This window comes from Solea senegalensis, linkage group LG11, assembly GCF_019176455.1.
Source record: "Solea senegalensis isolate Sse05_10M linkage group LG11, IFAPA_SoseM_1, whole genome shotgun sequence".
NCBI lineage: Eukaryota > Metazoa > Chordata > Actinopteri > Pleuronectiformes > Soleidae > Solea > Solea senegalensis.
The window spans coordinates 19,037,832-19,063,372 of record NC_058031.1 but is presented as its reverse complement, the minus strand read 5'-3'; the positions used below and the strand labels follow the sequence as shown (position 1 = coordinate 19,063,372).

Here is a 25,541-nt window from a genome sequence, read left to right as displayed (position 1 = left end):
CACCATAACAAATAAACTCTGCGGCAGCCATTGACATATTATGTAAATAGTGGAGTGTAGAAGTAAAACAGTGTGTCTACAGGACCGCTCCAGATTCCGGCTCGTTTTGGTTGTGTTGGCCACGGAGGGACGGCTTCCTGCTTCGGTTTGGCAGAACTCAGCATGAAACTCAGCGAGTGTGACGGCCATACTCCAGCGTCCGCACCACAGCTACCTGACGGCGCTCATTTCCTGTCTCGCTCTCGCTTCTAATTGGCTGATCATGTCATTCTGGATGTGTGAATTAGTGTCAGCGGCAGTAGCAGTAGTGCCGCCCCGAACCGGGGGGCGCTTGTTTACGTGGAGTAAACAGTGTGGTCACTGTGGAGGAGGCGGGCGGGAGGGGGGGGGGGCCCGGCCGCACCACACCACACCGCGCCCGGTCCTCGCATCAAATGGGACTTTTCTGGAGTCCAGTCCAGATCCCACAACCTGAGCACACTGAACAAGAAGGGCCACAGCTGTGGCGCACGTGTGCCAGCCGAGCAGCAGGAAGGAACCAAAATTTGTCATTACTGGAAAAAGTTTGCTCCTTTTTTTAAACACAGGTTTCTAAATAAAGACTGGGTACATTTAAAAAAAAAAAGGAAAGTGTAATATACAATTCCTGTATTTCAGGTCACACACATTTTTGGGCCATCATCAAAGCACTTGACGTTACACGAGTCTGATACTCGTCTTCAGAGAGGAACTCACAGGTGCAGCAACAAATAACATTGTTACTTTGTTAGTTAGACGTCGAACAATCAGAATTAAATTCTCGCTGCAGTCGTTGTACTTGACACACATGAAGAGCAGCTTTAGAGTCGTCCAGACGTAAAACACAGCGAGGTACAACTAGAACCTGTCGTGTGAAACATGATCTCGACTCTTTTGCTTTTGAAGACGTTGCGTATGTATCGTAAATGCAGCCGCAGAGACGTGTTACAGGACAGACCGTGTTCTGTATCAGGAGTGCCACCCACAGACACACACACACACACACACACACACACAGTATACACAGGTACCTCACTTGAGGTTTGGAAAACCAGAATAACAATTTACTACTTGATTGTTTGAGTGTCAGATTTGCTTGACGGCACTCGTTGAAGTACGTATTTTCAACCACACACACACACACACACACACACACACACACACACATAGACACTCCCTCCACCCTCCTGGAGAATCATTCCACATGTCTAGCAGGCTTACCTGTGGCCAAAGACGAACAAAAACAAGCAGCCAATGCAGCGTCTGCCAGCGCGCAGGAATCTTGTCACTGCATGCACTGTAATGAGCTCTTAATTACCCCGTCTGTCTGGGGCACTAACACACAACTTGCAACACTAGCACGGAAACTGTGTACAGTGTGTGCGTGTGTGTGTGTATTTTCACTGTGCTGATGTTGCAATCGTGTGTGTGTGTGTGTGATTTAAGAATCCAGGGTAACATCAAGCAGATGTCTGTTGACAACCAAACTGAGACAGTATTTCATAGCTCAGACAACAACATGTAGCAAGGAGGCTTTAGGCGGCGATGACACTGTATTTTCTTATTTAGTCGTCTTCAAGGAGGGGGGGACAAAATGCAAGGTTCCAGCCCCTGGATCATGGAAAACATCTTTTGTAACTGCGAGCTGGGAATCCATTTAATTATAACGTGTTGATGGGCGATCTATCACCCGGCAATTCTTCAACTCGAGCCAGGCCCCGGGATTTAGAGTATCTGCAGAATACAACGGTGTCTGGCAGGACTTCCTACAACAGCAGACGTGTGTGCTGTTGATATGTAAACACTCCACTGTGTCTCTGAATGGGATTTATTGCGCGTCTATTTTTGTTTGAGCTTTGATTGTAACACTGTAGCGCTGTTGTCCTGCTACATACAGGAGCTCTCTGTGTGATGTTGCAGGCTGCCGCCGCATCCAGCAGATAGTCGAGGTGGGAGGGAGAAAGGCCCTCCGCTCTGTTATTTAATTATTTTACCACTCTTGCCCTGCGGTATGCCGTCATGATGGTAATACCACACATTAAGGTGTGTGGTTTTTACAGCCCTTCCCCTCTGTCTCACACACACACACACACACACACACACGTCTTATAGGTGGCCTCCAGTCACTGGCAGCTGTAACGTGAAGCTCAAGGTCTTTACAGTCCTTGACAGTTCAAACTGATGTTAATGTGTTGTGTCTGCTCACGGTGTATGTCCTGTACGTGTGTGTGTGTGTGTGTGTTGCAACATGGCTACACTTTGAAGCCTGACAAGCCTCTGACGCTCTAATTCCTGCCCTAATCCTGTGCGAGGCAGACAAGAGGAGAGCAAAGAGCCGCTCTCCGTCTACTGTCTGGACCAAGTCTGTACACCTCTCTGCGTCGACTGGAGCGCTTCCTCCCCCAGAAACCTAAAGCTCCCTGTAAATGCCTTGCTGCAGGGGGCTTTTTATTGGCAGACAGCGCACAAAGCTCACGCCAAACTCTAAATCATCAGAAAATTATCATCACAGTGGCTGCATTGTGTTGAAGTCTCTGCGCTGTTTATTTTTTCGCTCGCTGGCGTTTCTCTAAAACGGTCGAAGGGAACGGAATCAACAGCAACAGCGAGAGTAAGGACGCGGGGGAGCACGGGGGTAAAAGACCCCGTGTTCTCCACAGTCAGCTGCTAGATAGGGGCCGTGCGGGTGACTCAGTGCTGGCTAAGCTGAGCACAAGGCCAAACACTGGTAAGTGGCTGTGATACACACTGATAGAGCTCAGAGTTCCACCCACACACACGGGCCAGCGCTCCAAAACAAGCCCTCCTGTACACGGCAACATGCTGATACAAAGGTAATGAGATTCATTAGTTTGCATGAGAACTAGAGAGTAGGCGACGACTAAAGCTCTGTGTGTGTGTGTGTGTGTGTGTGTGTGTGTTTAGTCTGCACGCTTCCTGACATGGCATCCTGTTGCAGAATCAGTGACATATGATGGAGCGTGAACACACTCATCCTCGGTCCAACACATCACCCACGCAGCTGTCCACACACACACACATATGTTTGAAACAACCCCCCTCCCCTCCATCGCACCTCCTCCTCCTCCTCCTCCTCCTCCTCCTCCTCCATGCCCCCGCACGTTCGCCCGGTCTGAGAGTGACGCGACTGCCAAGGTAGCGGGCGGCTGTTACATTCCTGAGGCTGGAGTGTGCGGTGTGCGGAGGCCGGCGTCAGCAGCCAGGCCAAGCTCGGGCTGGCAGCGGCCCGCCGCGCCACCTGGCCACAGACTCACCCCTGCGCACTGTGGGGCCCGAACCCCCACCAACGCAGGGCATCCGGGGACAGAGCTGACATGCACTTCCCCGCGGACGGCCAACACATATAACGACTCCCAGATCAGAAGGGAGAAGAAAAAAAGAAAAGCCCCCGTGGAGGAATCGCACATGATGTGCACTTGGCTTAGTTTGATTCTGTGTTGAATGGTTTGCACTGTGTTGATGTGTAATAAAATATCAAAGGAGGCATTTGTGTCTGGGTCATGGCAATCACCATCAGTCACAGTGTTTGTGATTGTGTGGATCAGTGTCGCTCACCTTGTGTGGTGCTGAGGTGTGTTTGGATGGGGCGGGGGTTGTTGTTCACTGGGCCTATACGCATACTCCGCTGGTAGCGCTCGATCTCTGACAGCCTGTCTGAGAACTGCATCTTCCCGGGGTCTTCTATCTTGACTCTGTGCCCTGAAACAACACGAGGAGAGACGGGGTAAAATCAAGGACTTGCTCATTCACAGGCACAGAATTGTGTTTCCAGAAAAGCTAAAACCTCGGCTCAGCTGGCTGACTGGCAGTGAGGACATGCTGGACATCTTAAGTGTAATTAAGCAGATATTGACTGGCACTGTGAGGACATGCTGGACATGCTCCATTCACACGGAGGCCGTCACCGTGTTTTCCAGCTTCCAAATACAAAAATATTATGTGACTGTTTGCAGACCTTGAAATACATTGGCTAGACACTAAGTGTTACCCAAGCTGCACCTGCTGCTGCGTCATCCCCCAGATAACGATAATGTAAGTGGCTGAAAATCATTGCTTGAGGAATGTTGTTTTCTCTGAACTGGAGAAAGAAATAATGATGAACTATGAATAGTTTGCCCGAGTTCTGTGAACTGATGAAGTTCAGCGATCGCTATCTTCAGTCTGACAGACACGGCACTGAGTCAGAGGGAAACACCCAGATGAGGCTCTGTGTGTGTGTGTGAGAGGTGATAATTAACTTATATCTGCAACAAACCAACAAACTTAGAGCTCTTATTTTCATTTTTATGTCCCCGTTCAGCCTCGAAACACTTGCTCCCGCTCCTGCCTTTTATAGAAACGATCCCGTGTGCACTTACACATACAGAACACGCATATGTGTCCACATGATTCACATGTGGACACATCTTAAATGTCAAGACGCGAGTCCGGATGAGGGCTCTATGAGCCTCTAATGGGAGGAAGAGATTTTAATGTAACTATCAATGCACCAAAACTGCGTGTGTGAAGCGGCATGTATACATTCTGTGGTTTTCTCCCTGGCATCTCTACAGAGTGGCCTAATGTGAAGTAATGGCTGGATTTGAATATTTTATCACTATATAAAGGGGGCAAGGCAGACCGACCAATATGGATTTTGCCCGTCCTATCTCTCCACTGACCCATGGGCAATATATCTTCCCTCAGAGGCTGACCCATGGGTAAAGTTTCCTCTCGTTTACCGCTCTGTCCATTTGTTTGTGCCGCCCCCCCATCCTGTCTTTACTAACTATATAGAAATATCCAGCTTTGACACCCCCCACCCCCAATACACATCCATACAGAGGTGCACATGGATGAGCCGCAGACACGATGTCTGATCACGTCAAACATACTGTTTGATTCGCACCCCGGATCAAACCATTAAGTGTGAGAGAGAGAGAGAGAGTGTGTGACTCGCTCATGACTCATCTGTCTGGGCTCAGACTCGAGTGGCTTGTTTTCCTGAGCTCCACAAGAAAGGACGGTGTGAGTGAACAGTACGTGAGTCCACACGTTTTGGGAACACACACTCTGTTAATATCGGTCTCACGTTCATTTCTCTCTAAACTGTGGTGGAAGGAATGAAGTCTCTCTCTAAGACTCTCTGTGTCCAGGCTCCATCATAGATACTGCAGCTACTGTCTGTCTGTCTGTCTGTCTGTCTGCAGGCCCAGAAGTGACCCTCCCAAATATAGCCCCTATATTTGTCCTTGTGTAGTTATTAAGAGATTTACACCACCTCAAAGGGCTGAGGTCGGGGAAACGACACATCCCACCGCTCTCTGACGCGCAGCGGGAAAATACATGATAATTGGTCAGTTTGGTCTGGGATGAACGGATGAAAGTGATCATTCAACACACACACACACACACACACACACACACTTGAGTCTAGCTGTGAATCCCGTGGCACAAATCCAACTGGCAAAGGCGCCGTGTTTGGCGACACACTGTTCATAGCGTCCAGCAGGGGGTTTAGTGGACTTTACAGTGAGATGGTGATGTTTGGGGGTGGGTAGGGGGGGGCAAAGCCTGGAGCTGATTATCAGGGTCCACAGTTGCTGTTTAACACCAATCAACTGAGAAGCTGCAGGACTTTCTTTCCCCCTCCTCTGCCTTCGTCTCCTGCACGCTTAATAAACCGTTCTGTTTTGATTTTATCCTCAAAGGATAAGAAGTATAGCTAATGGACGGAGGGATGTTTTGATTTTTTTAGCTGTAGGTACTAAAGAACACTTTTTTTCCCCCCTCTCTTCATTAAACCTTTTCCTTTTGAGAGTCACATAGGAACAAAACTCCAGTTTCCCTCTACTGTATGTGCAGCCCATGATGGATAAATTAAAAGACTTGTCATGGCAATACTGAGTGAAAGAGGAACTATTTAATCATTTTTCTTTTCCCCCTTCAGAGAAAATAAAATTTCCTTTTGCTCTCACGTAGACTTTGGCTCTTTGAGTTTAAGTCGAACAGAAATCGTTGGATGGATCAGTATTTTTATTCTGACTACAACTGGGCTTTAAAATCCTACTGAATCGACTTTGTTAAAGTCGGACGACGGCATGTCCACGTCCAGTTAAACGTGACGTTAATACGCCGTCTTCTCTGGGCCAGTTGACCCCGAGCGTAGCCGCAGTGCGTCTGCTCCGACCGACGTTTGACTTTCGAGCTACTCTACAGGGTAAGGGCCAGAGGGGTGCGAGCGCTCCACACCGACCCCTTTTCAGAGGGGTTTCTGTGGTCAGATGAATATTTAATGTGTCAGTGTGCACTTAGGAGAGAATGCCCTTGTTTTTCTCTCTATGATATCATAACCACAAGATAGAGCTGGGAGATGGGGGCCAGCGCACACATGAGGCCCTAAACAGCAGCGCTCAATACGCACCCGGAGTAGAAATGGATGCTAAAGGTTGCAGATTTACTAGCCTCCTCTCTGAGTAGCGGTCGCATCATCTGAAAGCATTATGGAAGTCTGCGAAGAACAAATAAAATGCTTGATATAAAATGTCTGGTATTAACGACGTAGTGAGAGGCGACGGCTGTGTTTTGAAGAAATGGGTGTGCCGCGCCCTCTGCCCCCGCTTTGTTTTGTGAGCGAGTGTGTAAGTGTGTGCCTTTTTTTTAGTTTCCTGGTTGTATTACATCTTTGCTGCAGAATAACGTGAGAGTTATTGCTTTGTTCTCCTCCCCAACGCCTCCCTCCCCAGCCACCCCCCACGCTTTGACTTGCATGGATTTAGGTTTAACTTTAAGTGACTTAAAAAGGGGTGGAGTTCTCTCCTCTCGCCCTGAGATTGTGCGCGATGCTCCGAGACCTAAAACCACATGAACGGTAAACTCTGTCCGAGCCTCACCCAGGCCTTCCCTCCACAAAGGCCGTATCAGCTCCACACAGAGACGGTGTTTGTTCAGCACGGTGACAGCCTGGGCTTTAAACACAGACGCCACAGCTGAACGATCACCCAATTTGACCCGTTTCCTTCCTTCATCCCCTACTTCTCCTCCCTCCCTCCCTCCCTCTCTGTCAGTATATCTCTGTCTCTATTGAAAGAAAGAAACATATGTTCCCGTCCAAAGGGAGACACATTAGACACAAGCTCTTTTTAGTGAAGGGCTGGGTGCTTTTTCAGGGGCAAAGTGAAACTCTATCTGGATGGCAAAGGGCAATACGTGCTTTGGCTGCGGCTCAAGTCTGCTCTGAATATATTTGAAGTGTAAATATTTGTATTTGACGTATAAATGGACTTGATAGGCCCCTGATAACACAGCAGAATTGATTTGGAGTGCACCGTTCCCGCAGAATGACATTGAAAACTATGTGTGGATTGTAAAGTCTGTGTAAGTAGGCTATAGGATTACATAGAAAAACAAAAATGTCTGGGCAGCCTAAAAAAGTGGCCGTTGATTTGGACATTTGCCTTTTTTCCTTTTTATTTTACACGGCGTCCACTTTTCCTCTCCGACCGGTGAAGTGCACTGAACGTCAGGAGCTGAAAACACCGTTGAATGTTGAATGTGGGGCGACAGTTGAACAGGAGTTGCAGCGAGGCCTCGTTGCCTGCGAGCAAACTTCCGTTCACCCTCAACAGACACTGGGGACGTTTCAACATCTGTTCAGTAAAATCTTGTACACCTGTCTTCCTCTTCCTCCTCTTGAGCAGACCCCACACCCCCGCCCGCTCCCCCCTCGTGCTCTTGTTACCGCCCTTCTTCTCTCCACCCGGCTCTTTATACTTCCCCTTTCATTCTATAAGTAGCATCGTTGCGTAGCTGGAACGGCGTCGCTGCAGCAGTGTGCGTTTTGGCGCCGTGGCACCAGTCGCACAGTTGGGTATTCGCTGCGGCACAAATCAAAGTTCTTGTTTTGAGGCTGACCCTGTAGGATGTGGCTTTTACCCTTGGCTGGTGATTGTGGCTGTCTCGTCTGGGCCGAGCGGAGTGGATGCGAGCCGCACGCACACAGACGCCGCGCCGCTTAATACTGATTTACATAAGACTTTTCAGTAAAAACACATTTTATAACCACATCATTAGGGATTGTTTCCTTTCTTTGCACACAGACGAGGAGTGGGTGGTGTGTTTTTTAGTAGATGTGACGGAGTTTGAAACTGGTTTTGCTGATTGATTTGTTGTTGAGCAAATATTTCTCGTGTAAAAGTTTTGGCTAAACTTTTATCTGCAGCTCGCCCTCTGTGGCAACAGCTGCGGGATCATCTGGTCCCTGAGGCTGATGCATCAGCGTCTCTCTGGGGACATCAACAGTGTGAAAATCCCCCTCTCGCAGGCCTGAAAACAAGCTGCTCACAGCGGAAGTTGCTACACGAGGCTGTTTGAGCAAAGAGCACAGCTTTGCTTCACTGATAAGGGGATAAAGCTCTGTGTGTGTGTGTGTGTGTGTGTGCGCGTGTGTCTGTGTGGAGCACAGGCAGTGCCACACTACAGCCCTGCAGGTCGAGGCAGGCACGGAGAGTGACGGGGTGCCAGAATGAGGCCCGGTGCACCCGGATACTTTAACAATACGACGCGGCCCGTAGCACGTCGGGAGCAATCATCTCTCTTTTGTCCCATCATTCTATACTTTGTGTGTAACTGTGTAACTCAGGAGTTGAGGCATGTTTGGGAGTGTGTGTGTGTGTGTGTGTGTGATATGAGTGCGGTTGTTTTCAGATCTTTTTGGCCGCTTGCCTGCAGACTTCCCACTGCTGCTGCTGCTGCTGGTGGTGATGCTGCTGCTGCTGCTGCTGCTTCTGCTTCTGCTGCTGCTTTGGCCTTGTTGAGCACAGAAGGTCTATTTGGCTGCGGTGGCCGATCATATTAAAGCAATAAGCTGCTTTGAGTGTGTTATTTTAGCTCTAACGGTGAATGGAGTTGTTGTGGCGCCTGTGTGTGTGTGTGTGTGTGGTAGTCAGTTTGTTTCTAAGCAGCGAGATGCTGGGTGAAAGGTGGTGGGGGGTGGACTCACAAGACTGTGGGAAAGGAAGGCGAGCTGCTGCTGTCACATACATCAATGCGACGCCAGCAGACGTGTCAAACGGCTTTGCATTCACACCTCTTTGCACACGAGCTCACACACATTAATGTGCAGCATGCGTTCATTTGCCCTTACACACACACGCAGTTCCACAGAATGACTGCTTATATTCCAGGTGGGTCTCAGTGAAATGTGTGAAATGTGTGAATTTTCCACTGTGTCTTCTCTGGTGTTGTCATGCTGTGAGTGGACTGTTATAAACCTTATAGACTTATTTTCTGAGATTTCTTCTTTTTCTCTTCCTCCGTCTGTGTTGACGAGTCCAGGCTTCCCTGCGTGTTTACTCTGAGGATTACAACCTTCTCCGCTCCCGAAATCAAAAGACAGATCTTGCTACACCTATTATTTGCTCACTGTTCCTAACCATTAAGTCCTGAAGAAATAAATATCCAGACCGCAGGGTGGTGGTGGTACACGGCGTCTTTTCCAGTAACCAGCAGGTGCTGCTTCTTCCCACAAACCGCACCCCCCACCGCCCCCGCTTCACTCCACCCCACCCTCGTCCCCATTGCCCCGACACAGAAAATGGTTTATTGTCATAATGCAGTAGGGGATAAAATATTCCTCCACTCATGGGCCATTTATTTTTCTAAATGCAGATCAGGACTTTTATTGAATTATGGCTGAAAGGTCGTAATGGCTCCCTCCTGTATGGGTCAGTGTAAACAAGGAAGAGTGAGCTCACACAGAGTGGGCATTTTACTTCCCTTCATAGGTAAGTAAACAGGAAAGACGCTTGGCCGGTGACTTTAGACGGGAGTGTGTGCGCGGAGGAGGCGGAGCGTCGGGAATGTGCGACGTTAGCCGATCGTCTCGGTGGACTCGACTGTGAAAATGTTTTCCTCTTGCATCAGCGCGCGGAATAAAAAGTGCTATCTTGGGCCTTTTGTAAGTCATTTGGTGATTCTGACTGCTGATCTATGTGGCGTCGGGAAATCTAGAGGCAGGGGCACTTTGTGTCTGTGGAAAAGAAGGGGCATTTCACCCCAAAGCTATTGTACATCTGTCTCCGGCAGTTATTAACTGGCCTGAGGAGTTGACATCACACTGTTCCACAAAATCTTAGACAATGTTCTTCTTTTTTTAGCAGCAGAAACTTTAACAGCGTCGATGCTTCAGAAGCGGAGGCTTTGAGAGGAGGAGCAAAGAAGAAAAGTGCCAGTAATGGACTGATTAGGCCGAGGTGTTTACGTTCATTAGCGTGGTTTACACAGGAGAGCGTGTGTGCGAGTGTGGGAGTCTTTGTGCATGTGTGGCCCATGAAGACAGTTTGCTTCAAAGCTTCCACATGTGGTTAGAACAGCAACAGTGGTCAAATCATGGCAACACTCAACAGTCATTCCTATCTGACCTATAAGACTTATAGAATAATCAGCAGTGGACACGACGTCCTCCTCCTCCCCACATTCTCGGTTCAATCCAATTCTATTGAATGTGCGCCGCAGCATTCCAGTGGATTTATCAGTTGGCCAATATTTGCTCTCCTTCGAATCACCAAAGCCAAGTATGACGTGTCTGGAGTGACGCGGAGCGCCGCCGTCAAAGGCCTCGAGTCACGGCAGACGCCGAAAAGCCATTTCTCTGAAGAAGATAAAAAAATCCCTTTATCTGTTCCCGTCTGTCTGCGAGTGGTAATGAGGATAAATATCTTCTCTACCAAATCGTAAATTAAGTGGTCATGAGTTAGATTATTGAGGCTCGCCACCATTTATGTGTGTGCGTGTGATTGTGCGTCTAGGCCACTATGTCTCCAGGTTATATTTCTAGGAGCCAGGATGAGCCATTAACAGTGAGGAAAGCACCCAGTGTCAGACATGCCACAGTTTTTTCCCCTCCCCTGGCACTGATACACCTGTAGGCCTTTCTTTCAAAGACACCCAGCTCCATTTTCAAACATCAAAGTTGCCTTTGAGAGAGCAATTCGCACCGAGGGCGAGCCTTTCATGTGATTTGTGGAGCATGGGCGGGGCCCGCGGGGGGTCATCTTAAAGAGATGGATGCACCTGGCAGGTGCACGCAAATATACGCACACACAACAACACGCAGGATACCTCTTCTCTGTTTACTCTAGAGAGAGACTGCAATATCGCAGGTAAAATAACACAGCAAATGCCATTGTTGGCCTGTTTGCATACTTTGTACAGTCTGTGTGCCAAATGCAAATAGAATCAACCCGCCAAACTTCAAGCACGCCCCCCACCCCCCCCAGCCCCCGCCCGCTCAAAACACTGCAGCGACTCATCGCCACCCCACCCACCCTCGCCTGCCATTCTGTGCGAACACACCCAGCCGAGCAAATACAGGCAACAAAACACGACAGCACTTGTGTGATTTGGGTGGATGAGTCGGTCAGTGTGTGTGTGTGTGTGTGTGTGAGCTCTATCTGCATGTATGCAGATGCACACTGAGGCAGATAAACTCTATAACCTTACTGAGGTAAAAGAGACTTCTGCAATTCCAATTCCCCGCCACAGATCGATGAGTAATGAAAAACAGACCAAAAAAGAGTCAATTGTTGACAGTTTGACATAATTTCCTTCCTGGAAATGTAACTTCACTGTCTCTCACACTCATGTTGATTTATCGAGCGTGGATTTTCAGATACAGATAACACACACTTGCACAACTCTTTTTTTTTTGTTGCATGATCTTGTTTTTTTTTTTGTTTTTTTTTTACATTTCTGTGTCCACAAGCAAAGTTTTAGTGAATAATTATACTTTTATATTTATTACACAGTCAATACTGCATGTGCAATACATTAATAATTGAATTTGTAATTTTTGTAAATGTGATATATATATATATATATATATATGTGTGTGTATACGCATATATATATACATATATATATATATGTATATGTAGAGTATATGTATATGTATGTATATATATACATACAAACAGCCCCCGCCCTGTGGGTAAATAAGCAGTGGGTGATGTCATACATATATATGAGTGAGAGAGTGAGAGTACCATAAATAAAGACGTGGGATTAATTGAGAATAACCCTGCAGCGTGCAGCGAGGGTGCGCGAGATGTTGCAGAGGCATCTGATACGGCAACAAACAGGGAGGGTCCTGACACATAAGTCATCTGCTCTCTCTCTCTCTCTTTTTCTTTTTTTTCTTCTGACGTTTCTTACTCAGAACGCTCTTTCTTGTTTTGTTTTTTTAAAGCATCTGCTCACACAGAAGTGCAGCGAGAGTTTTGGTCAACAGTTGCAACAGCTGTTTTTTCCCCCAGTGAGGCCTTGATAGAAGTTAGATAATATAGAAGTAAAAAAAAAAGAGAAGAAGAAGAAGGGGGTTAATGTGACGAATGCCGGATGTGTGATGAGGAAATCAGCAGCGAGGGAGACAGAAATAATCGGCTGAACATTTAGCCCGCACTTTCTGTTTGGTAACAGAATGTGTCCATCTGTGTGTGTGTGTGTGTGTGTGGGCATGTAAACATACATTTGTGCACATATGACTCGTCTGTGTGTCTTATTTGATGGCTCAGGTGTTTCCACAAAAACACGGCGTTCTTTGTTACATTGCCGAAGGCAGGCTGCCACTGCAGTCCTGTCCATCAGGTTCTCCTGACTGGATCAGTAAACATTAATAACACCCCCCCCTCCTCCTCCTCCTCCTCCTCGTCCTCCTCCTCCTCGTCCTCCCCTGGGTGCCAGCTCCTCGGCTGGCAGCCATGCAAATGCACGAACAGCCTGTAAAGCTGTGTGCAGGCCCTGCCAGCCTGTGGACAGGTGAACACAGTATAAGCCGGCTCTGGGGCTGTCTGCACTCTAAGAACGCTGAAGCTTAAGCTCGTACGGGCAGCGTCGGGGAAAATAGAGAGTTGGGGGATCAGGCAGAGTTGGAATATATAACTGTCTCCAAGAATGAGTTCTCTAATGAAAGAATGCTGTAACTTTTACGCGCTGGCTCAGCTTTGCCTCTAAACGTGGATGTAATGTGGTGCCGTGTGGTGAGCAGAAGAATCTGAACATTTTTATGGTCCTAATAACGTCTGAATGGCCGTGTGTGTTCCTGTGCCGCGTCGGTGCCGTGACATGACTGATATGATACTCTCAGAATGTGCGTCTTGTTAAAATGTGAGGGCTCCTTTATCTCATCTCACAAGTGATTTTTCTTTTTTTTGTCTATTTTTAAAACTAAACTGCACTGAAAACTCACGTCTGACAGCCTCTTCAAAGTTGCGTCATGAAGAATAAAAAGTGTCCTGGTGGCTGTTTTCTCCATATTTCAGACAAGCTTTGACTCAGTTCTGGTTTGGATTATATTCAGTCAAAATTCTTTTAAAAATCAGCCTTTGCACAATTTCACTCTCAGCCATTCTGTGAATTCCCTCTCCGGCGCTGTGTAATAGACTTTAATGGAGCCCTAAATTCTTCCTGCCCTATATTAAACAGTGTCACTTTATAGCACCCAGCAGTGCCGGTGTAAAAGTAGCACGGCCACTCTGACGCCGCCGCTGAAGCTGTAACGTGTTGACAGACTGACGGGAGACAATCTTAATGTACACAGTTATTTCAAGCCGAGACGCTCGCGTCGAACACGAGCCTGTGTGTGTGCTTTTTATGCACAAGCACATGAACTTCTTTTTTATTATTATTATTATTTTAAGATGCAACACTCAAATTGAAGCCATCCACACACACACACACACACACACACACACACAATCAAATGGTGTTTATTATTATCTCGTCCCTCCCTTCTGTTGTCTTTTATAACTGCAAATTCTTGGGTGATTATATATGTCCCTTTCTTTGTGCCTGTCGTCTCCATCCCTCCACTCGCTCTGTCTTTCCCTGCTGTCGTCTGTTTTGACGAGACTAAATCCTCCTGGTTCCTAATAACTCCTACATACACTCCTGCAGTGTCTACACTGGGGGTGCCTTGAACTTGTGCCACAGACCATAACTTAACCTTTTTTATATCATATCAAGATGCAGGCAAGCACTGGGATCAGAAAATATTACACAAGTGAAATAACAATAATATTCCTGTCACACAAATGTATTTTTGTAAGGGTTTTTGCTTCTTTACGTGCAATAATTCAAACAATCTGAATCTAAAGCTCATCTAAAGGAATTCACTGCTTATTTCCTCCATTGTCTAAATGACCAGTTGCAATATCAGTGACTAATAGCGAGAAGCACAGAGCAGGATTTTGATTTTCAGACGTCTGCCAGTGTGAGGCTGCACTTGATTTTAGAAAATCTAATTTATTTGTAATAAATAATACATTTAAGGATATTTTTGTTTTTTAAAGAGAGCAGCATAAACAATTTTTTATTAGATTTTTTTTGTGTATAAAAAAAAATTCAAATAACAGAATAAGGGACAATTTGGTGGGGGCAACGTTGGCCTGCAGGCCCCACAGTCCTGCGAGAAACCCATGATGAACACCCTCCCTCAATATGTGATGAATTTATAAAGAAAAATAACCTCGCCCTTCAGCGTCTGAGTAAAACGACACTGCTCCCCACAGCAGCAGCAGCAGCAGCAGCAGCATTTAAACCACATGAGGACGTAGCTGTGGCGCTAACAGCATTAGCTGTGGGCCTCCCTGCCAGGGCCAGTGGTGGCCAGACTCTGCCCTGTGTTAAATCAACGGGGCCACTTATGTGGTCAGGCAGGTACGACCCCTCTGACCATGCTGCACCGGGGGAAGGCAGGGGTGAGGAGTGGGAGAGAGTGATGAGGGGGAGAGGAGGGAGGGGGCTTTCTCAGAGCTGAGCCACCTGCGGCTTGGAGTCTCACCCAGCTCCTCTTAGTGGTCTTGGGTTTTGCCTGAATATGCTTTTACAGTTTCCTCTGAATAGACCCCGTCCCTGTGGCCATGCTGCACGCACACACACACACACACACACACACACACACACACACTGCACTGCTAATCTTAAGCACAATACTGTGCTACATTCAATCTGGTTTACCATAACCATTACCCCAAGCCTTTACCTAGTCTTAATTCTAATCTTAACCCCAAAACCAAGACTCAACCTCAAAATAAATCTGTGTTACCCAGCACACACACACACACATATTTATGAATACATATCACTCACACACTGCATTTTTCCACATCAACAATTCTATCACATGTTCTATTATATGTTAGGTATAGTACATATGAATATAACATGTCAATGTGACTCATGCACACCGCAGATAAAGAGTTTAAAGTCATTTATCATGAGAGTAAAGAAGCAACAGCAGAGCAGCTTCAGGATTCTTCTGAGACTTGTGACTCATGCAGGTCTTTTGTTGTTCAGGATCCAGGAAAAAGTGCTTTGTGTTTGTCACAGTGCATTTTAGCAACAACAGGAGCAAGTGTGTGTGTGTGTGTGTGTGCGCGTGCGCGTGTGTGGTCACTCACTGCGTGGTTCCCGGGGTCCGTCCACGGTGACTTTGATGGCTCTGTGGTAAGTGGCCACTTGCGGTGGTCCAGTGAAGACAGTGATGGTCAGAGTGAAGCTCTTCCCTGCAGCACAGAGACACATCCACGACATTTTCACTTCATGACTTTGTCTTTTTAGAATGATCCGTTTAAAAAACAACAAGCCGGCGTTTCCTCTTGTTTGTAACAATACCTCGCTTGTTCAACCTCAAATCATCACCGGCTTTATGTCCCGCTCCAGCCTTTGAATATTTTATTATTACTTTCTTTCTTTTTGGTAAAGGGAGCTGGGGACCACCTCCTTTGATGGCCTGACTGCGGATATGATTTAGATTATTGAGCGAATGTTTTCCAGATTGCTCGAAAAAGGCCTTACAGCCATAGTTTATTGTTCAACAAGACAAGATCTTGCTCCCATCTGCATCAAAGTCCGTGCAGGGGGGAGGTGAGGAGGAGGAGGAGGAGGGTGAGGAGGGGTTTTTGCATCGTGCTGCGGCTCCGATGCGCGTCCCCAGCTCTGAGAAAGGCATCTCTTGTTAAAAAGAGACTGCGTGGGAAGAAAAGGGAAAAAAGCTGAAGAAGAATCCTAGGGTGGGATAATTGACTACAGAAATAAAAGGTATTGGCTCTTCTTTTCTTTTCTTTTTTCTTTTTTAATTCGCAGACAAAACCCTTTTTTCCCATTCACCAAATCACAGACATGTTCGCATTAAAAGGAAATATAAAAGGCCTGAAAAGCCTCTGAGGGGAATGACAGAAATGCCTCCTCCAGATGCTGCTGTTCTTTCACAATTCCAATTTATTTTGTTATCTGTTTGAAAAAATAAATGCATAAATAAAAGCTGCTGTCTCCTCTGCAGCAGGCCGCGCGCTCACCTGCACACACGCGCCATTAGCATCCATTTATTACAATATCACGTGTTGTTTTTGCTCTCAGAAATTAAACACAACACTTACGAGCTACTAGAGTGAGTTTTCCAAACACATATTGATTTACACCGCCCTCTATAATTATTTTATAATCCCCTGGATTATTGGAAGAACCTGTCGTGGTCACATTATCACGTCGCCTCTGCGCGCCGTGACGCAGGCCAGATGTTTCGGATGACACCCGTGGACGTCAGTTGGCAGCGCGTGGGCACCCGCCGTACCCACGCCTAAATCATACCACGTTTGCGGTTTTTATCTTAGTAATGCAGAGCAGAGAGGAGGAGGAGGAGGAGGAGGAGGCCATCACTGACACACATGCACTTCAAAGCTGCGTCTTCTTCACTGTGCGTCGCTGACAGCGCGGTGTCCACGCTCCACAGAGCCGTGTTTGACATGCTTTAACTTTAATTAAAACATTGACAGTCATTACGATAATAACACACTGTCAGCCCTAGACCCGGAAATAGGATCTATTATTATGATTATGATTATTATAGGCGCGTCTCCAAATGTTGCTGCAAATTGCAGACACCTTGTCTTTGTCATATTTTGTGCCTGCGTGTGTGCGCGCGTGCCACTATCGTGCCTGCGTGTGTGTGTGTGTGTGTGTGTGTGCGGAGCTCACCTCGGCCGCTCCTGCCCACGAAGCGCAGGTCGTTGAATCGGGCCACCTGGTTCTTCATCACGGCCGAGGCGTTCCTCAGCTCGGCCGAGTAGTTCTCGTCGTTGCCGGCCATCACCGTCACCAGAGTCCCGTCGGGAACGTCACCGAGAGCCACGACCTGCATGCGCAAGGCAGAGAGGCGGCGGCGAGGTCGCCCCGGGTCACCAAACCAAATGTACACAACAAGCGCGCGTAAAAACCGCATCCGGCTCCTTTAACATTAAACACTAATAGTCAAATTTCCACCGCAATGTCAACAGTGAGGTGAACTGTGATGTTGGTGGATTTACTTTTTTAATAAACTTCTGTGTCGCACATTCATTTCCTTTAGTTTGCGTTCGCATCGGCTCTCAAACAAACTTTAAAGCCAAACAATGACACAAATATTGAACCATAAATTATTTTTTTAAAAAAAGAAAAAAAACCATCTACAAATTCAGCTCCGCAAAAATAATAAAATAAATCATAACTCGTTTTTTTTCCTGCGATACGAGGCCACGTCTAAAGTTGTTTTCTTATTCAATAAAAGCAAAACATAACCAACTTTTAATAATGTCACTGCCTGTAATGTGCAGAAAGCAAAAGCACAAATCATTTATAGATCCTTCCCTTTTGTTTATAAATAAAAGCAAGGAAGTTGGTTTTCAATCTGCCTCTAAAAGTCATTTCTCGTGCATTTCCTGTAGTTAGAAAAAAGACAAACCAAACCACAGTGTGCGTCATTAAAATGAAAATATAATGAGTGATAATTAGAAGCCTTGTGTCTTGCCTTGAAAGCCACGGGCAGCGTCTTGTTGCACCTCCAGTGCGACGGCAGGACGGAGCACAGGAAGTTCGGGCTGTCGGTGCGGACCAGCTCGCCGGCGTGGTCCGCCAGGACGTCCACCACGTTCCTGGTGTCCGGTCTCGTCCTGAGGGGCCCCGGGGTGGCCATGGCCCCGTTGCCGTCTCCGAGTTTACTGCAGGGGAAGGACGTGGAGGGCGGCGTGAACCGTCTGGTGGTGGGCGGCTCTACGGGAATATGCATCACAACAGCTTGGGTCAGTGCCACCTGACTGGGGTTGTATGATGAGAGCAGGAGGACACTCTGGGAGGAAAATAGTGTTTTGTTTTTCTTTCTCTTCTCCTCCTCCTCCTCCTCCTCCTCCTCCTCCGGACGCGGATGGTCTCAGGAGTCCAGCGTGTGAGCGCAGAGGATGGAGGCGAGAACGCACCGAGACAAGGTGGAGAAAAGCGTCTCCCTGTGCGCTAAAGCTCAGGATGCGTCAGGCTGAGGAACATCAGGATCTGACTGAGCACAAACACACCAACTAAAACAAAGTCTCTCGCCGCCTTCTATCTTCCCCTGCTGTACACTTAACCAGCCGCGTGGCTAAACACATCAACAGCACAAGCTCTCACTGTTCAATCTATGGAATTAGTCACCAAATCTCACAAACACTGGTCAGATAATCCAGACGTGATGCGCAAACTGACTACTAAACTTTTTGTGCGTAAAAAGGTGAACGCAACTACAGAAGCTTTGCCAAACTCTCCTTGAGATCTCACCAAACTTCACTATAACATATAAAAAGACCTGAGAAATATCTAAGTGGAGTTGAAGTTCAGCATATGTGTCCTTTTTGTTAAAGACGTTGTTGTAACTTTATCCTCGGTGGATTTTCCCCCAAAAAACAATCACAAAAGCAGAGTTATTGTGGGATAGAAATGAGAAGAGTCCCGTTCTTTTCCTGCTGGATTTTCCCCTTTTCTTTAAAAAAAAGTTATCCTTTTTGTCGCAGGAATATGTGGCGCAAGAAGGAACCGCGAGGCTGAACGCAGAGCAGAGTGCGGCAGTATTATTTTACCCCAGTCATTTTAGTGTTTAGTGGTTGGGAGTGTGGAGGTGATTTCAACCAATGAGTGCGCAGGGCTGGGCTTTGAGAGAACCAATCATCTCTCTCTCTCTCTCTCTCTCTCTCTCTCTCTCTCCCCCCCCACACACACACACAAGCTGAATTATTGATGCATATCTGTGTCTCTCTGTGCTCGCGCTCGTGTTTTAATATAAGAAACCTTACACGATAAAGAGTTTTTTGCAGGAGTTTCATAAAACAGCACCAATAATATCATGTGTACATGAATTGATGTTACATTATTGCCAATAATCATGTGGTGGATTAAGATTTGAACTTTTGTAATTGAGTTTTAAAATTCAAAAAACAAATTCAGCATCTTATGGATATTCTATATTATCTAGATTATAATTGTGATGTTAAATCATGCACCTGTGCTTTGTCTCAGTAATCTATAATCTGTTTTAATTTCAGCAGATTATAGTTGCACAGGCCTGTGGTTTCACTCTCATTAATTACAAGTTATTTCATCTGGCGCCTTCACACCTTTCTCAGTAGGTAAATTATTGTATTATTTTTTCTTTTTCATAAAGGGGGAAATTATAACTTTATAAAACAGATGACTATCAATTTAATTGGCTAAAATTGGTTGGATAGGGGAATTAAAGTGCACATCAAACGACACAACTGATTAATAATACGCGCGTGTGCCAGAGGCAGAATCCACAAGGAGCCATGGATTCGTCAAATGACGACGGCACGCCCTGTTCCAAAAAAGCCTCCGCCGTGCGCCTTTCTGACACTAGTTGGCGCATTTGCCTTTTCAATCGCTGTCAGCTGCGGCAGTTGAGAGGCGGCAGCAGACACGCGCTTCACCTCCTCACTGAGCAGGAAACTTTCATCCGCAGCTCGAGCTGTGAATCTGTTTCCACTTTGTCTAAAGTCTTCAGAGAGGAGGCGCAGACCAAACAGCAGAGACATTTTTTCTCTCTCTCTTTTTGATTGTGATTTCAAATAAAAATGATTATCAACCTGAGAAATATCATAATAATAAACGCGGGTGATGCAGTTAATCGTTGAATAATCGCTCACTGGAGCCGCGTGACGCACGTGAGTTTACATCTACTTTAAAAAAAAAAAATTCACAATTTTCTTACATTTTTTTTAACTTTTCATGCGTAAACATATTTTTTTAAGCTCTGCCATTTTATTAATTGAAGCACCGATTTACCAGGTTTATTTAATTTAATTGAGTTCAAAGTTCCATCATTGTATTTGAATTAAAAATTAAAACCATCAAATGCATAAAGGAGTAAAACAGGAGGCAGGAGTTATTACTGCCTCACGGTCCACGTATGTAAACAGGAAATGGACAATGAAAGGAATATTGAACAAAGTCGTGTGGAATTTTCGTTGCAGCGCGCGGTGAAGATGCAGCCAATCAATCGACCTTTCATCTTAATAACAGGATAAAGCGTTTTATTTTCGCGCGAGTGTGCGGCGGTTTTTAAGTTGTTTACTTGCTCGAGAATAAATCAAGTGCAGTTAAGTGGAGCCACGGATTTCATCCGAGTGGATTCAGGTTTTCCCCTGAACCCCCTCCTCCCTCCCTCCCTCCCTCCCTCCTTCCCCAATAACGCAGGGAATGATGAGGAGAAAGAAAGAAAGTTAAAATGATGTCATTTTAATGTGCAAATGTTTCCCTCAAAAAATTAAGAATCATAGAGGTTTTATTTAACAGGAGCTTAAATAGTGGATTAAAATTTAATTACAATGTCCTGATAAAATTTCCTTCATTATCAATAAACCAAATATTTCAGTATGTTATGTTTTCCCTCAGATTTGTGAAACGTTTCAGTTTTTAACTTAAAAAATAAGATCACAAAGTCAAACCTCTAACTCAATCTGACATTTTACCATGATAATTATAAGATAACCACAATTAGATTCTTTTTTTTTTAATCATAATAATCCCCATCCATGTGGGATAAAACCAGGCCACAGAAATCACATTATCAGCAGCAAGCACCAAGCCTTTTCATTACAGCACTTAACATCATGTGCTATTAATTAACTAATTAATTCTATATTAATCATTTTCAAAATTTGTATCATCTCTCTCTCTATATATATTTTAGGCTTATTTAATTCCTTCCACAGTAGGAATTATTTTAATTGAGTCATGACATCATCTGGTGAAAAACCAAATTCCTAACCTTACCTCATTTTTTAGTGTTTTTTTTTTTTTTTTTAAATCACAGAAGCTTATTTCACAGTCAGTGCACAGAGCAGCAGCAGCAGCAGCAGCAGCAGCAGCAGCAGCAGCAGCAGCAGCAGCAGCAGCAGCAGCTATACAAAAAAAAAAAATCATCTGTGATCAGATCACCTATCATGCATCCTCTATTTTGAGTAAAGCTGGACTGGGACAATGACAATGCCAGTGATATTTTAGTCGTCCTCCTGGCCTGCGTGGTTCATTATTAATACGAGTGACCACATGCTGCAGCTTTAGCCCCCGCTCAGCTGTAATGTGCGCTCCGGGCGCCTGTCACATTTAGACCTCCACATTTCAACATGCACTTTCTACAGTTTCAGCCGCACGGCCGTCGAGGAGGGAGCCCGCCGCCCGCCGCCGTGCCCCTGAACGATTTTTAATGATCCGGGGTTGGGCTGAGCCTGAAATCAAGACCCAACTCCTGCAGGACACGTGAAACCGTGGACCCACCTCAAACAGGCCTCCGCACTCTGGACGCTCACTGTTTTAAAGAATGAAATGAAAGCGGATCCGCCGGATATAAATCAGGGAATCACATTGTTGTGCTCTCTGTGAAAACAACCTGACGTGAATCTCGAGGGTTAGAAAAGGGTGGAGACAGTCGTTGAGGTGACTTAAGTGTACAAAATGTCATAACGAGTCGTGCTGTGAAGACGCAGTTTGATCCCCATTAACCAGTGCAAGCCTTTGGGCTCTGTAAACGTACACCTGGATCTAAAGTGCCACCCACTCTGCTTCCAGTGCCACTTTAAAGTCACTTTGAAGACCGGTCTCTGATACATGGACACCTCTTTAAACTTTTTTTTTTCCTCTTTTCACTGAATCTGATCTATTAGCCTATGTAAACTCCCGGGCTATTTCCAGACGTGTACACATGAGTAGCTATTCATTTAGAGAAGAAAAAAACAAGGGGGTACTGTGGGGGCAATTAGAAATAGTTTTAGGTTCAGCGATGACATAAGACAAAGATTTCTATCTTTAGAGGAGCTGTGGCCATCGCACATTTCTGTACATTCACCAAATTACAGGGCGAGCTCGGGCCCTCCATCCACCGAATGCATTCCTTCCCAAAAGTGTCTGCTCGAGTTTCAGCCGGGGGTTTCAGCGCAGTGGAAATATGAGTGTTCTGAATGGACGACTTCTATGAAATGGAGTTTTTATTCCTCTTGGATTAAATTAGCTCTACTTTGGGGCTTGGGGTATTTTTTTGTATGAATGATGAATTCTGTGGTGGCTGTGGAACGCCAGGCTTGTTTACTGTTCCCTCCCTAGCACAGCTCACTATGAAGTGGACTTTTTTTTTTTTCCTGCTTGATATGACAAGAGTGTCTGTGATTAGAACCTCCAAGCATGATGTAAGTCACCAAAGCCACTTGTGTGCGCGTCCCCTCAAAGGGAAAAATCATCATATTCTCAGCGTCGGGAGTGTTTATATACACGAGTGTACGGAGAGACGTTTGAAACAACAGTGAGGGGGCACACACTGTTTGGGTTTCGGGCTCTCGCTGCTCTGATGGCTGATTCGCTCGCAAATTTTGATTACATAACGTGTCAGCACATTGCAATCGGTGGTCATTTCTGTCCATTTTGATGTTCAGACAAGAAAATCGGAAACACGTTGAACAATTTTGATCGCATAAATTGTCTGTGATGACATAAAATTCATTTTTGAGTTCTTTTTCTTTAGTACTTTTACATTTATTTTAGTCTCTGTGGTTTCACTCTTCTACATATACATATATATCACTCATGCCAGTGTCCGATCCTTGAAGGCATTCAGAGTACACACTATCCTAAAAGTGATGAAGAGCACGGTGACGTTTCCAAAACCCCACGCAGCATCAGCAGCAGCAGCAGCAGCAGCAGCAGCAGCAGCTAATTACCATGCAAGCACGATGAGCCGAGATGCAGCCGTCACTAGAGAAGACGACTAGCACATTCATTTCATGCATCTTTAATACGACACTGTCTACGTTTTATAAAAGGTGCAGCGTGGAGCCAACGGCTTATTAAAGCCCTCGGAATCAAGCTCCTGCTGGGGGACGGGGGGGGACGAGGCCAACCCTGTTTTTATTTCCGTCTGCTGAATGTAAAAAGACGAGGACATGACACTTCACTTCATACATAACGGGATGGAGTTTGGTTGTGGTGCAACGCGACGTTTTCCAATAAAAGTGCTTCTGAAATGCAGTACGGAGGGGAAAATGGATTTGGCGCCAACTAGTTATTTCTTTCGATGAATATTTGACATAAAAACAAACAATAACTCTATGAGAGGATCGTTAAAGATTCAGTATACAACACTTTTCTGAAAGGATGACTTTTTGTCTCTGTGGGTCACTACCTCGCTCACGTTTCAGAGCACCAGGGTCACTTCCTTAACCTAAGTTTATCTTTCAACGCTCATTTCACCTCACCGATGTTTCAGGGAACTGGGAATAACCTAAAGTAACACCTAACTTAACCTTAAGTTCACTCTCACGCTCATGCTTCCGTCAGTCGTGACGTAAAATGCGTCACGCTGTGTCTCCACAGACACGAGACAAAAACAGAGAGAGAACTGAGAAAACACAGAGAGAGAGAGAGAGTTGTGTTGACTTAATCATCGTTATGTGAACTCATAATCAAACACCCAAATCATCTCATTTTTTCCTCTCTAACCTACAACCACGAGTGCGCGTCATGATTCATATCGCGACGCTCTGAAACTATGAAGCTTTTGCTCGTACGCTATAGTGGCATGAGGCCTCTGTAGGGGGGGGATTTCCCAGCAGTCATTGCAGTCGCTTGTACTTATTCAATGATCAAATTTAAAGGGGTTGTCACAAATGATGGTTTGTTAGTGAGAACAGGATCGACAAACAAAAACTGTCTATAATGTACATTCTACATTTGCTCCTTTTTTATGGTCTTAGTGTTAACATCTTTATATATTGTAAAACAAAATTGTTAATGCATGTTTATTATTCATTATCTTTATCTTTACTGTCTGTAACAATGTAAATGTCCCCACTGCGGGACAAATAACGGACGATCTTATCTCTGCGTGACAGGGTTCATTTATGCAGAAAGAGCAGGTTTATAAACTCAGCCATTATTAATTTAACTTTATACCTGTGATATTCCTACAGTGGCTCGTCTTGGTTGCATAGGACTTTATATTTGATCATTTTTTTGAATTGTGGAACACTTAACACCATCATCGCTCAATGTTTAATACAATAAATGTAGAAAAAGTCCACTCATTTCTGTCTAGTTAACCCCAGGAGTCAATAGAAAGCACGGTGAGACCCACTCATGAGTCCTCTGTGACTGGGGGTTGATTGTGGTCAGAATCGCCCCCCTCTCCCTTCCCCCCTCCCCTTCCTTTCAGTGGCAGTTCAATGGTAAACACCACACCCCGCACACCCGGGGGCAGATCGAGGGCGGGGACTCGACATAAACCCCACTGTCACGCTCACTCCGCCCTCACATCATCCATCGGGTACACTCACCCAACGATGACAGTCAGCAGCCTGTGATGTGGTTCACAGGCCTGTTTATTCTTTGGAAACCCACTAAAAGTAGCATTGGATGGTAAGCTCACCAGAAGGCCCCAGTGCTATTATAGGAGCACTTTGGGTTGAGTTTTGATCTGGTGGGATTGTAAATAGGGCCCTGCCTTGCTGCGGATCACCACTCTGGGTCGACATTGTTTAGTGTGACCTGAAGGAAGCTGTTTGATATTCAGGGTGATTTGTAACCTGGAGCATACGCAGCGTAAAAAGCCCAAAATGTGTCTGTTTTTCATAATATTGACGGTGATGGACAAAATGTAGCCTGCTCGACTTTTTCTTCATTTCACAGAGAAGAAAAAAAACATGTTTTTTTTTTCTTCTTCTCCAGGGTCTTTATTTACCCTTGAATGTCAGCGTAACTTTTAAATCTAAATGAGTCCCATAAATACATCAACTCCCCCATTTTTTCAGTTGTGGTTTTTAGTGTGAGCTATAATCATTTCTCATCTTTCTTTGTCTCTGAGCCCGACTGTCTAAAACACTCACACACACACACACACACACACACACACACACACACAAACTCACCAGTGTTTCTCTCTTTCTGGCGAGCTTCTGATGCAAGGACGGCAATCTGTAATCTGTAGTAATTGCATGTTGCAGAAAACATTTTTCCGCTGTGGTAATCGCTGCAATATGTGCAGTTGCGTTGCCAAAGTGACAGCACCCCTCCCCTCCTCCCCAACCCACCCCACCCTACAGACACTCACACACACACAGTATCCTGACTCACTCTGACTTTACCAAACGTGTCCAACAACTTGAAGACCGCTCATCAGGACG

The 25,541-nt window shown here is 45.8% G+C and overlaps 1 protein-coding gene across 2 annotated transcripts in view; it reads right to left on the bottom strand.

The window, feature by feature from the left end:
* Positions 1–25,541, bottom strand: part of runx3 (RUNX family transcription factor 3) — a 47,300-nt gene that overhangs the window by 9,651 nt on the left and 12,108 nt on the right. The window contains exons 3-6 of one of the 2 annotated variants that reach the window (XM_044038149.1): positions 17,861–18,102; positions 17,053–17,209; positions 15,477–15,581; positions 3,595–3,738 (exon numbers count right to left, since the gene is read on the bottom strand). In XM_044038149.1, the coding sequence (XP_043894084.1) occupies positions 3,595–3,738; positions 15,477–15,581; positions 17,053–17,209; positions 17,861–18,102 (648 nt within the window). The remainder of the gene's footprint in view (positions 1–3,594; positions 3,739–15,476; positions 15,582–17,052; positions 17,210–17,860; positions 18,103–25,541) is intronic. The other variant, XM_044038150.1, reaches the window with a different exon arrangement.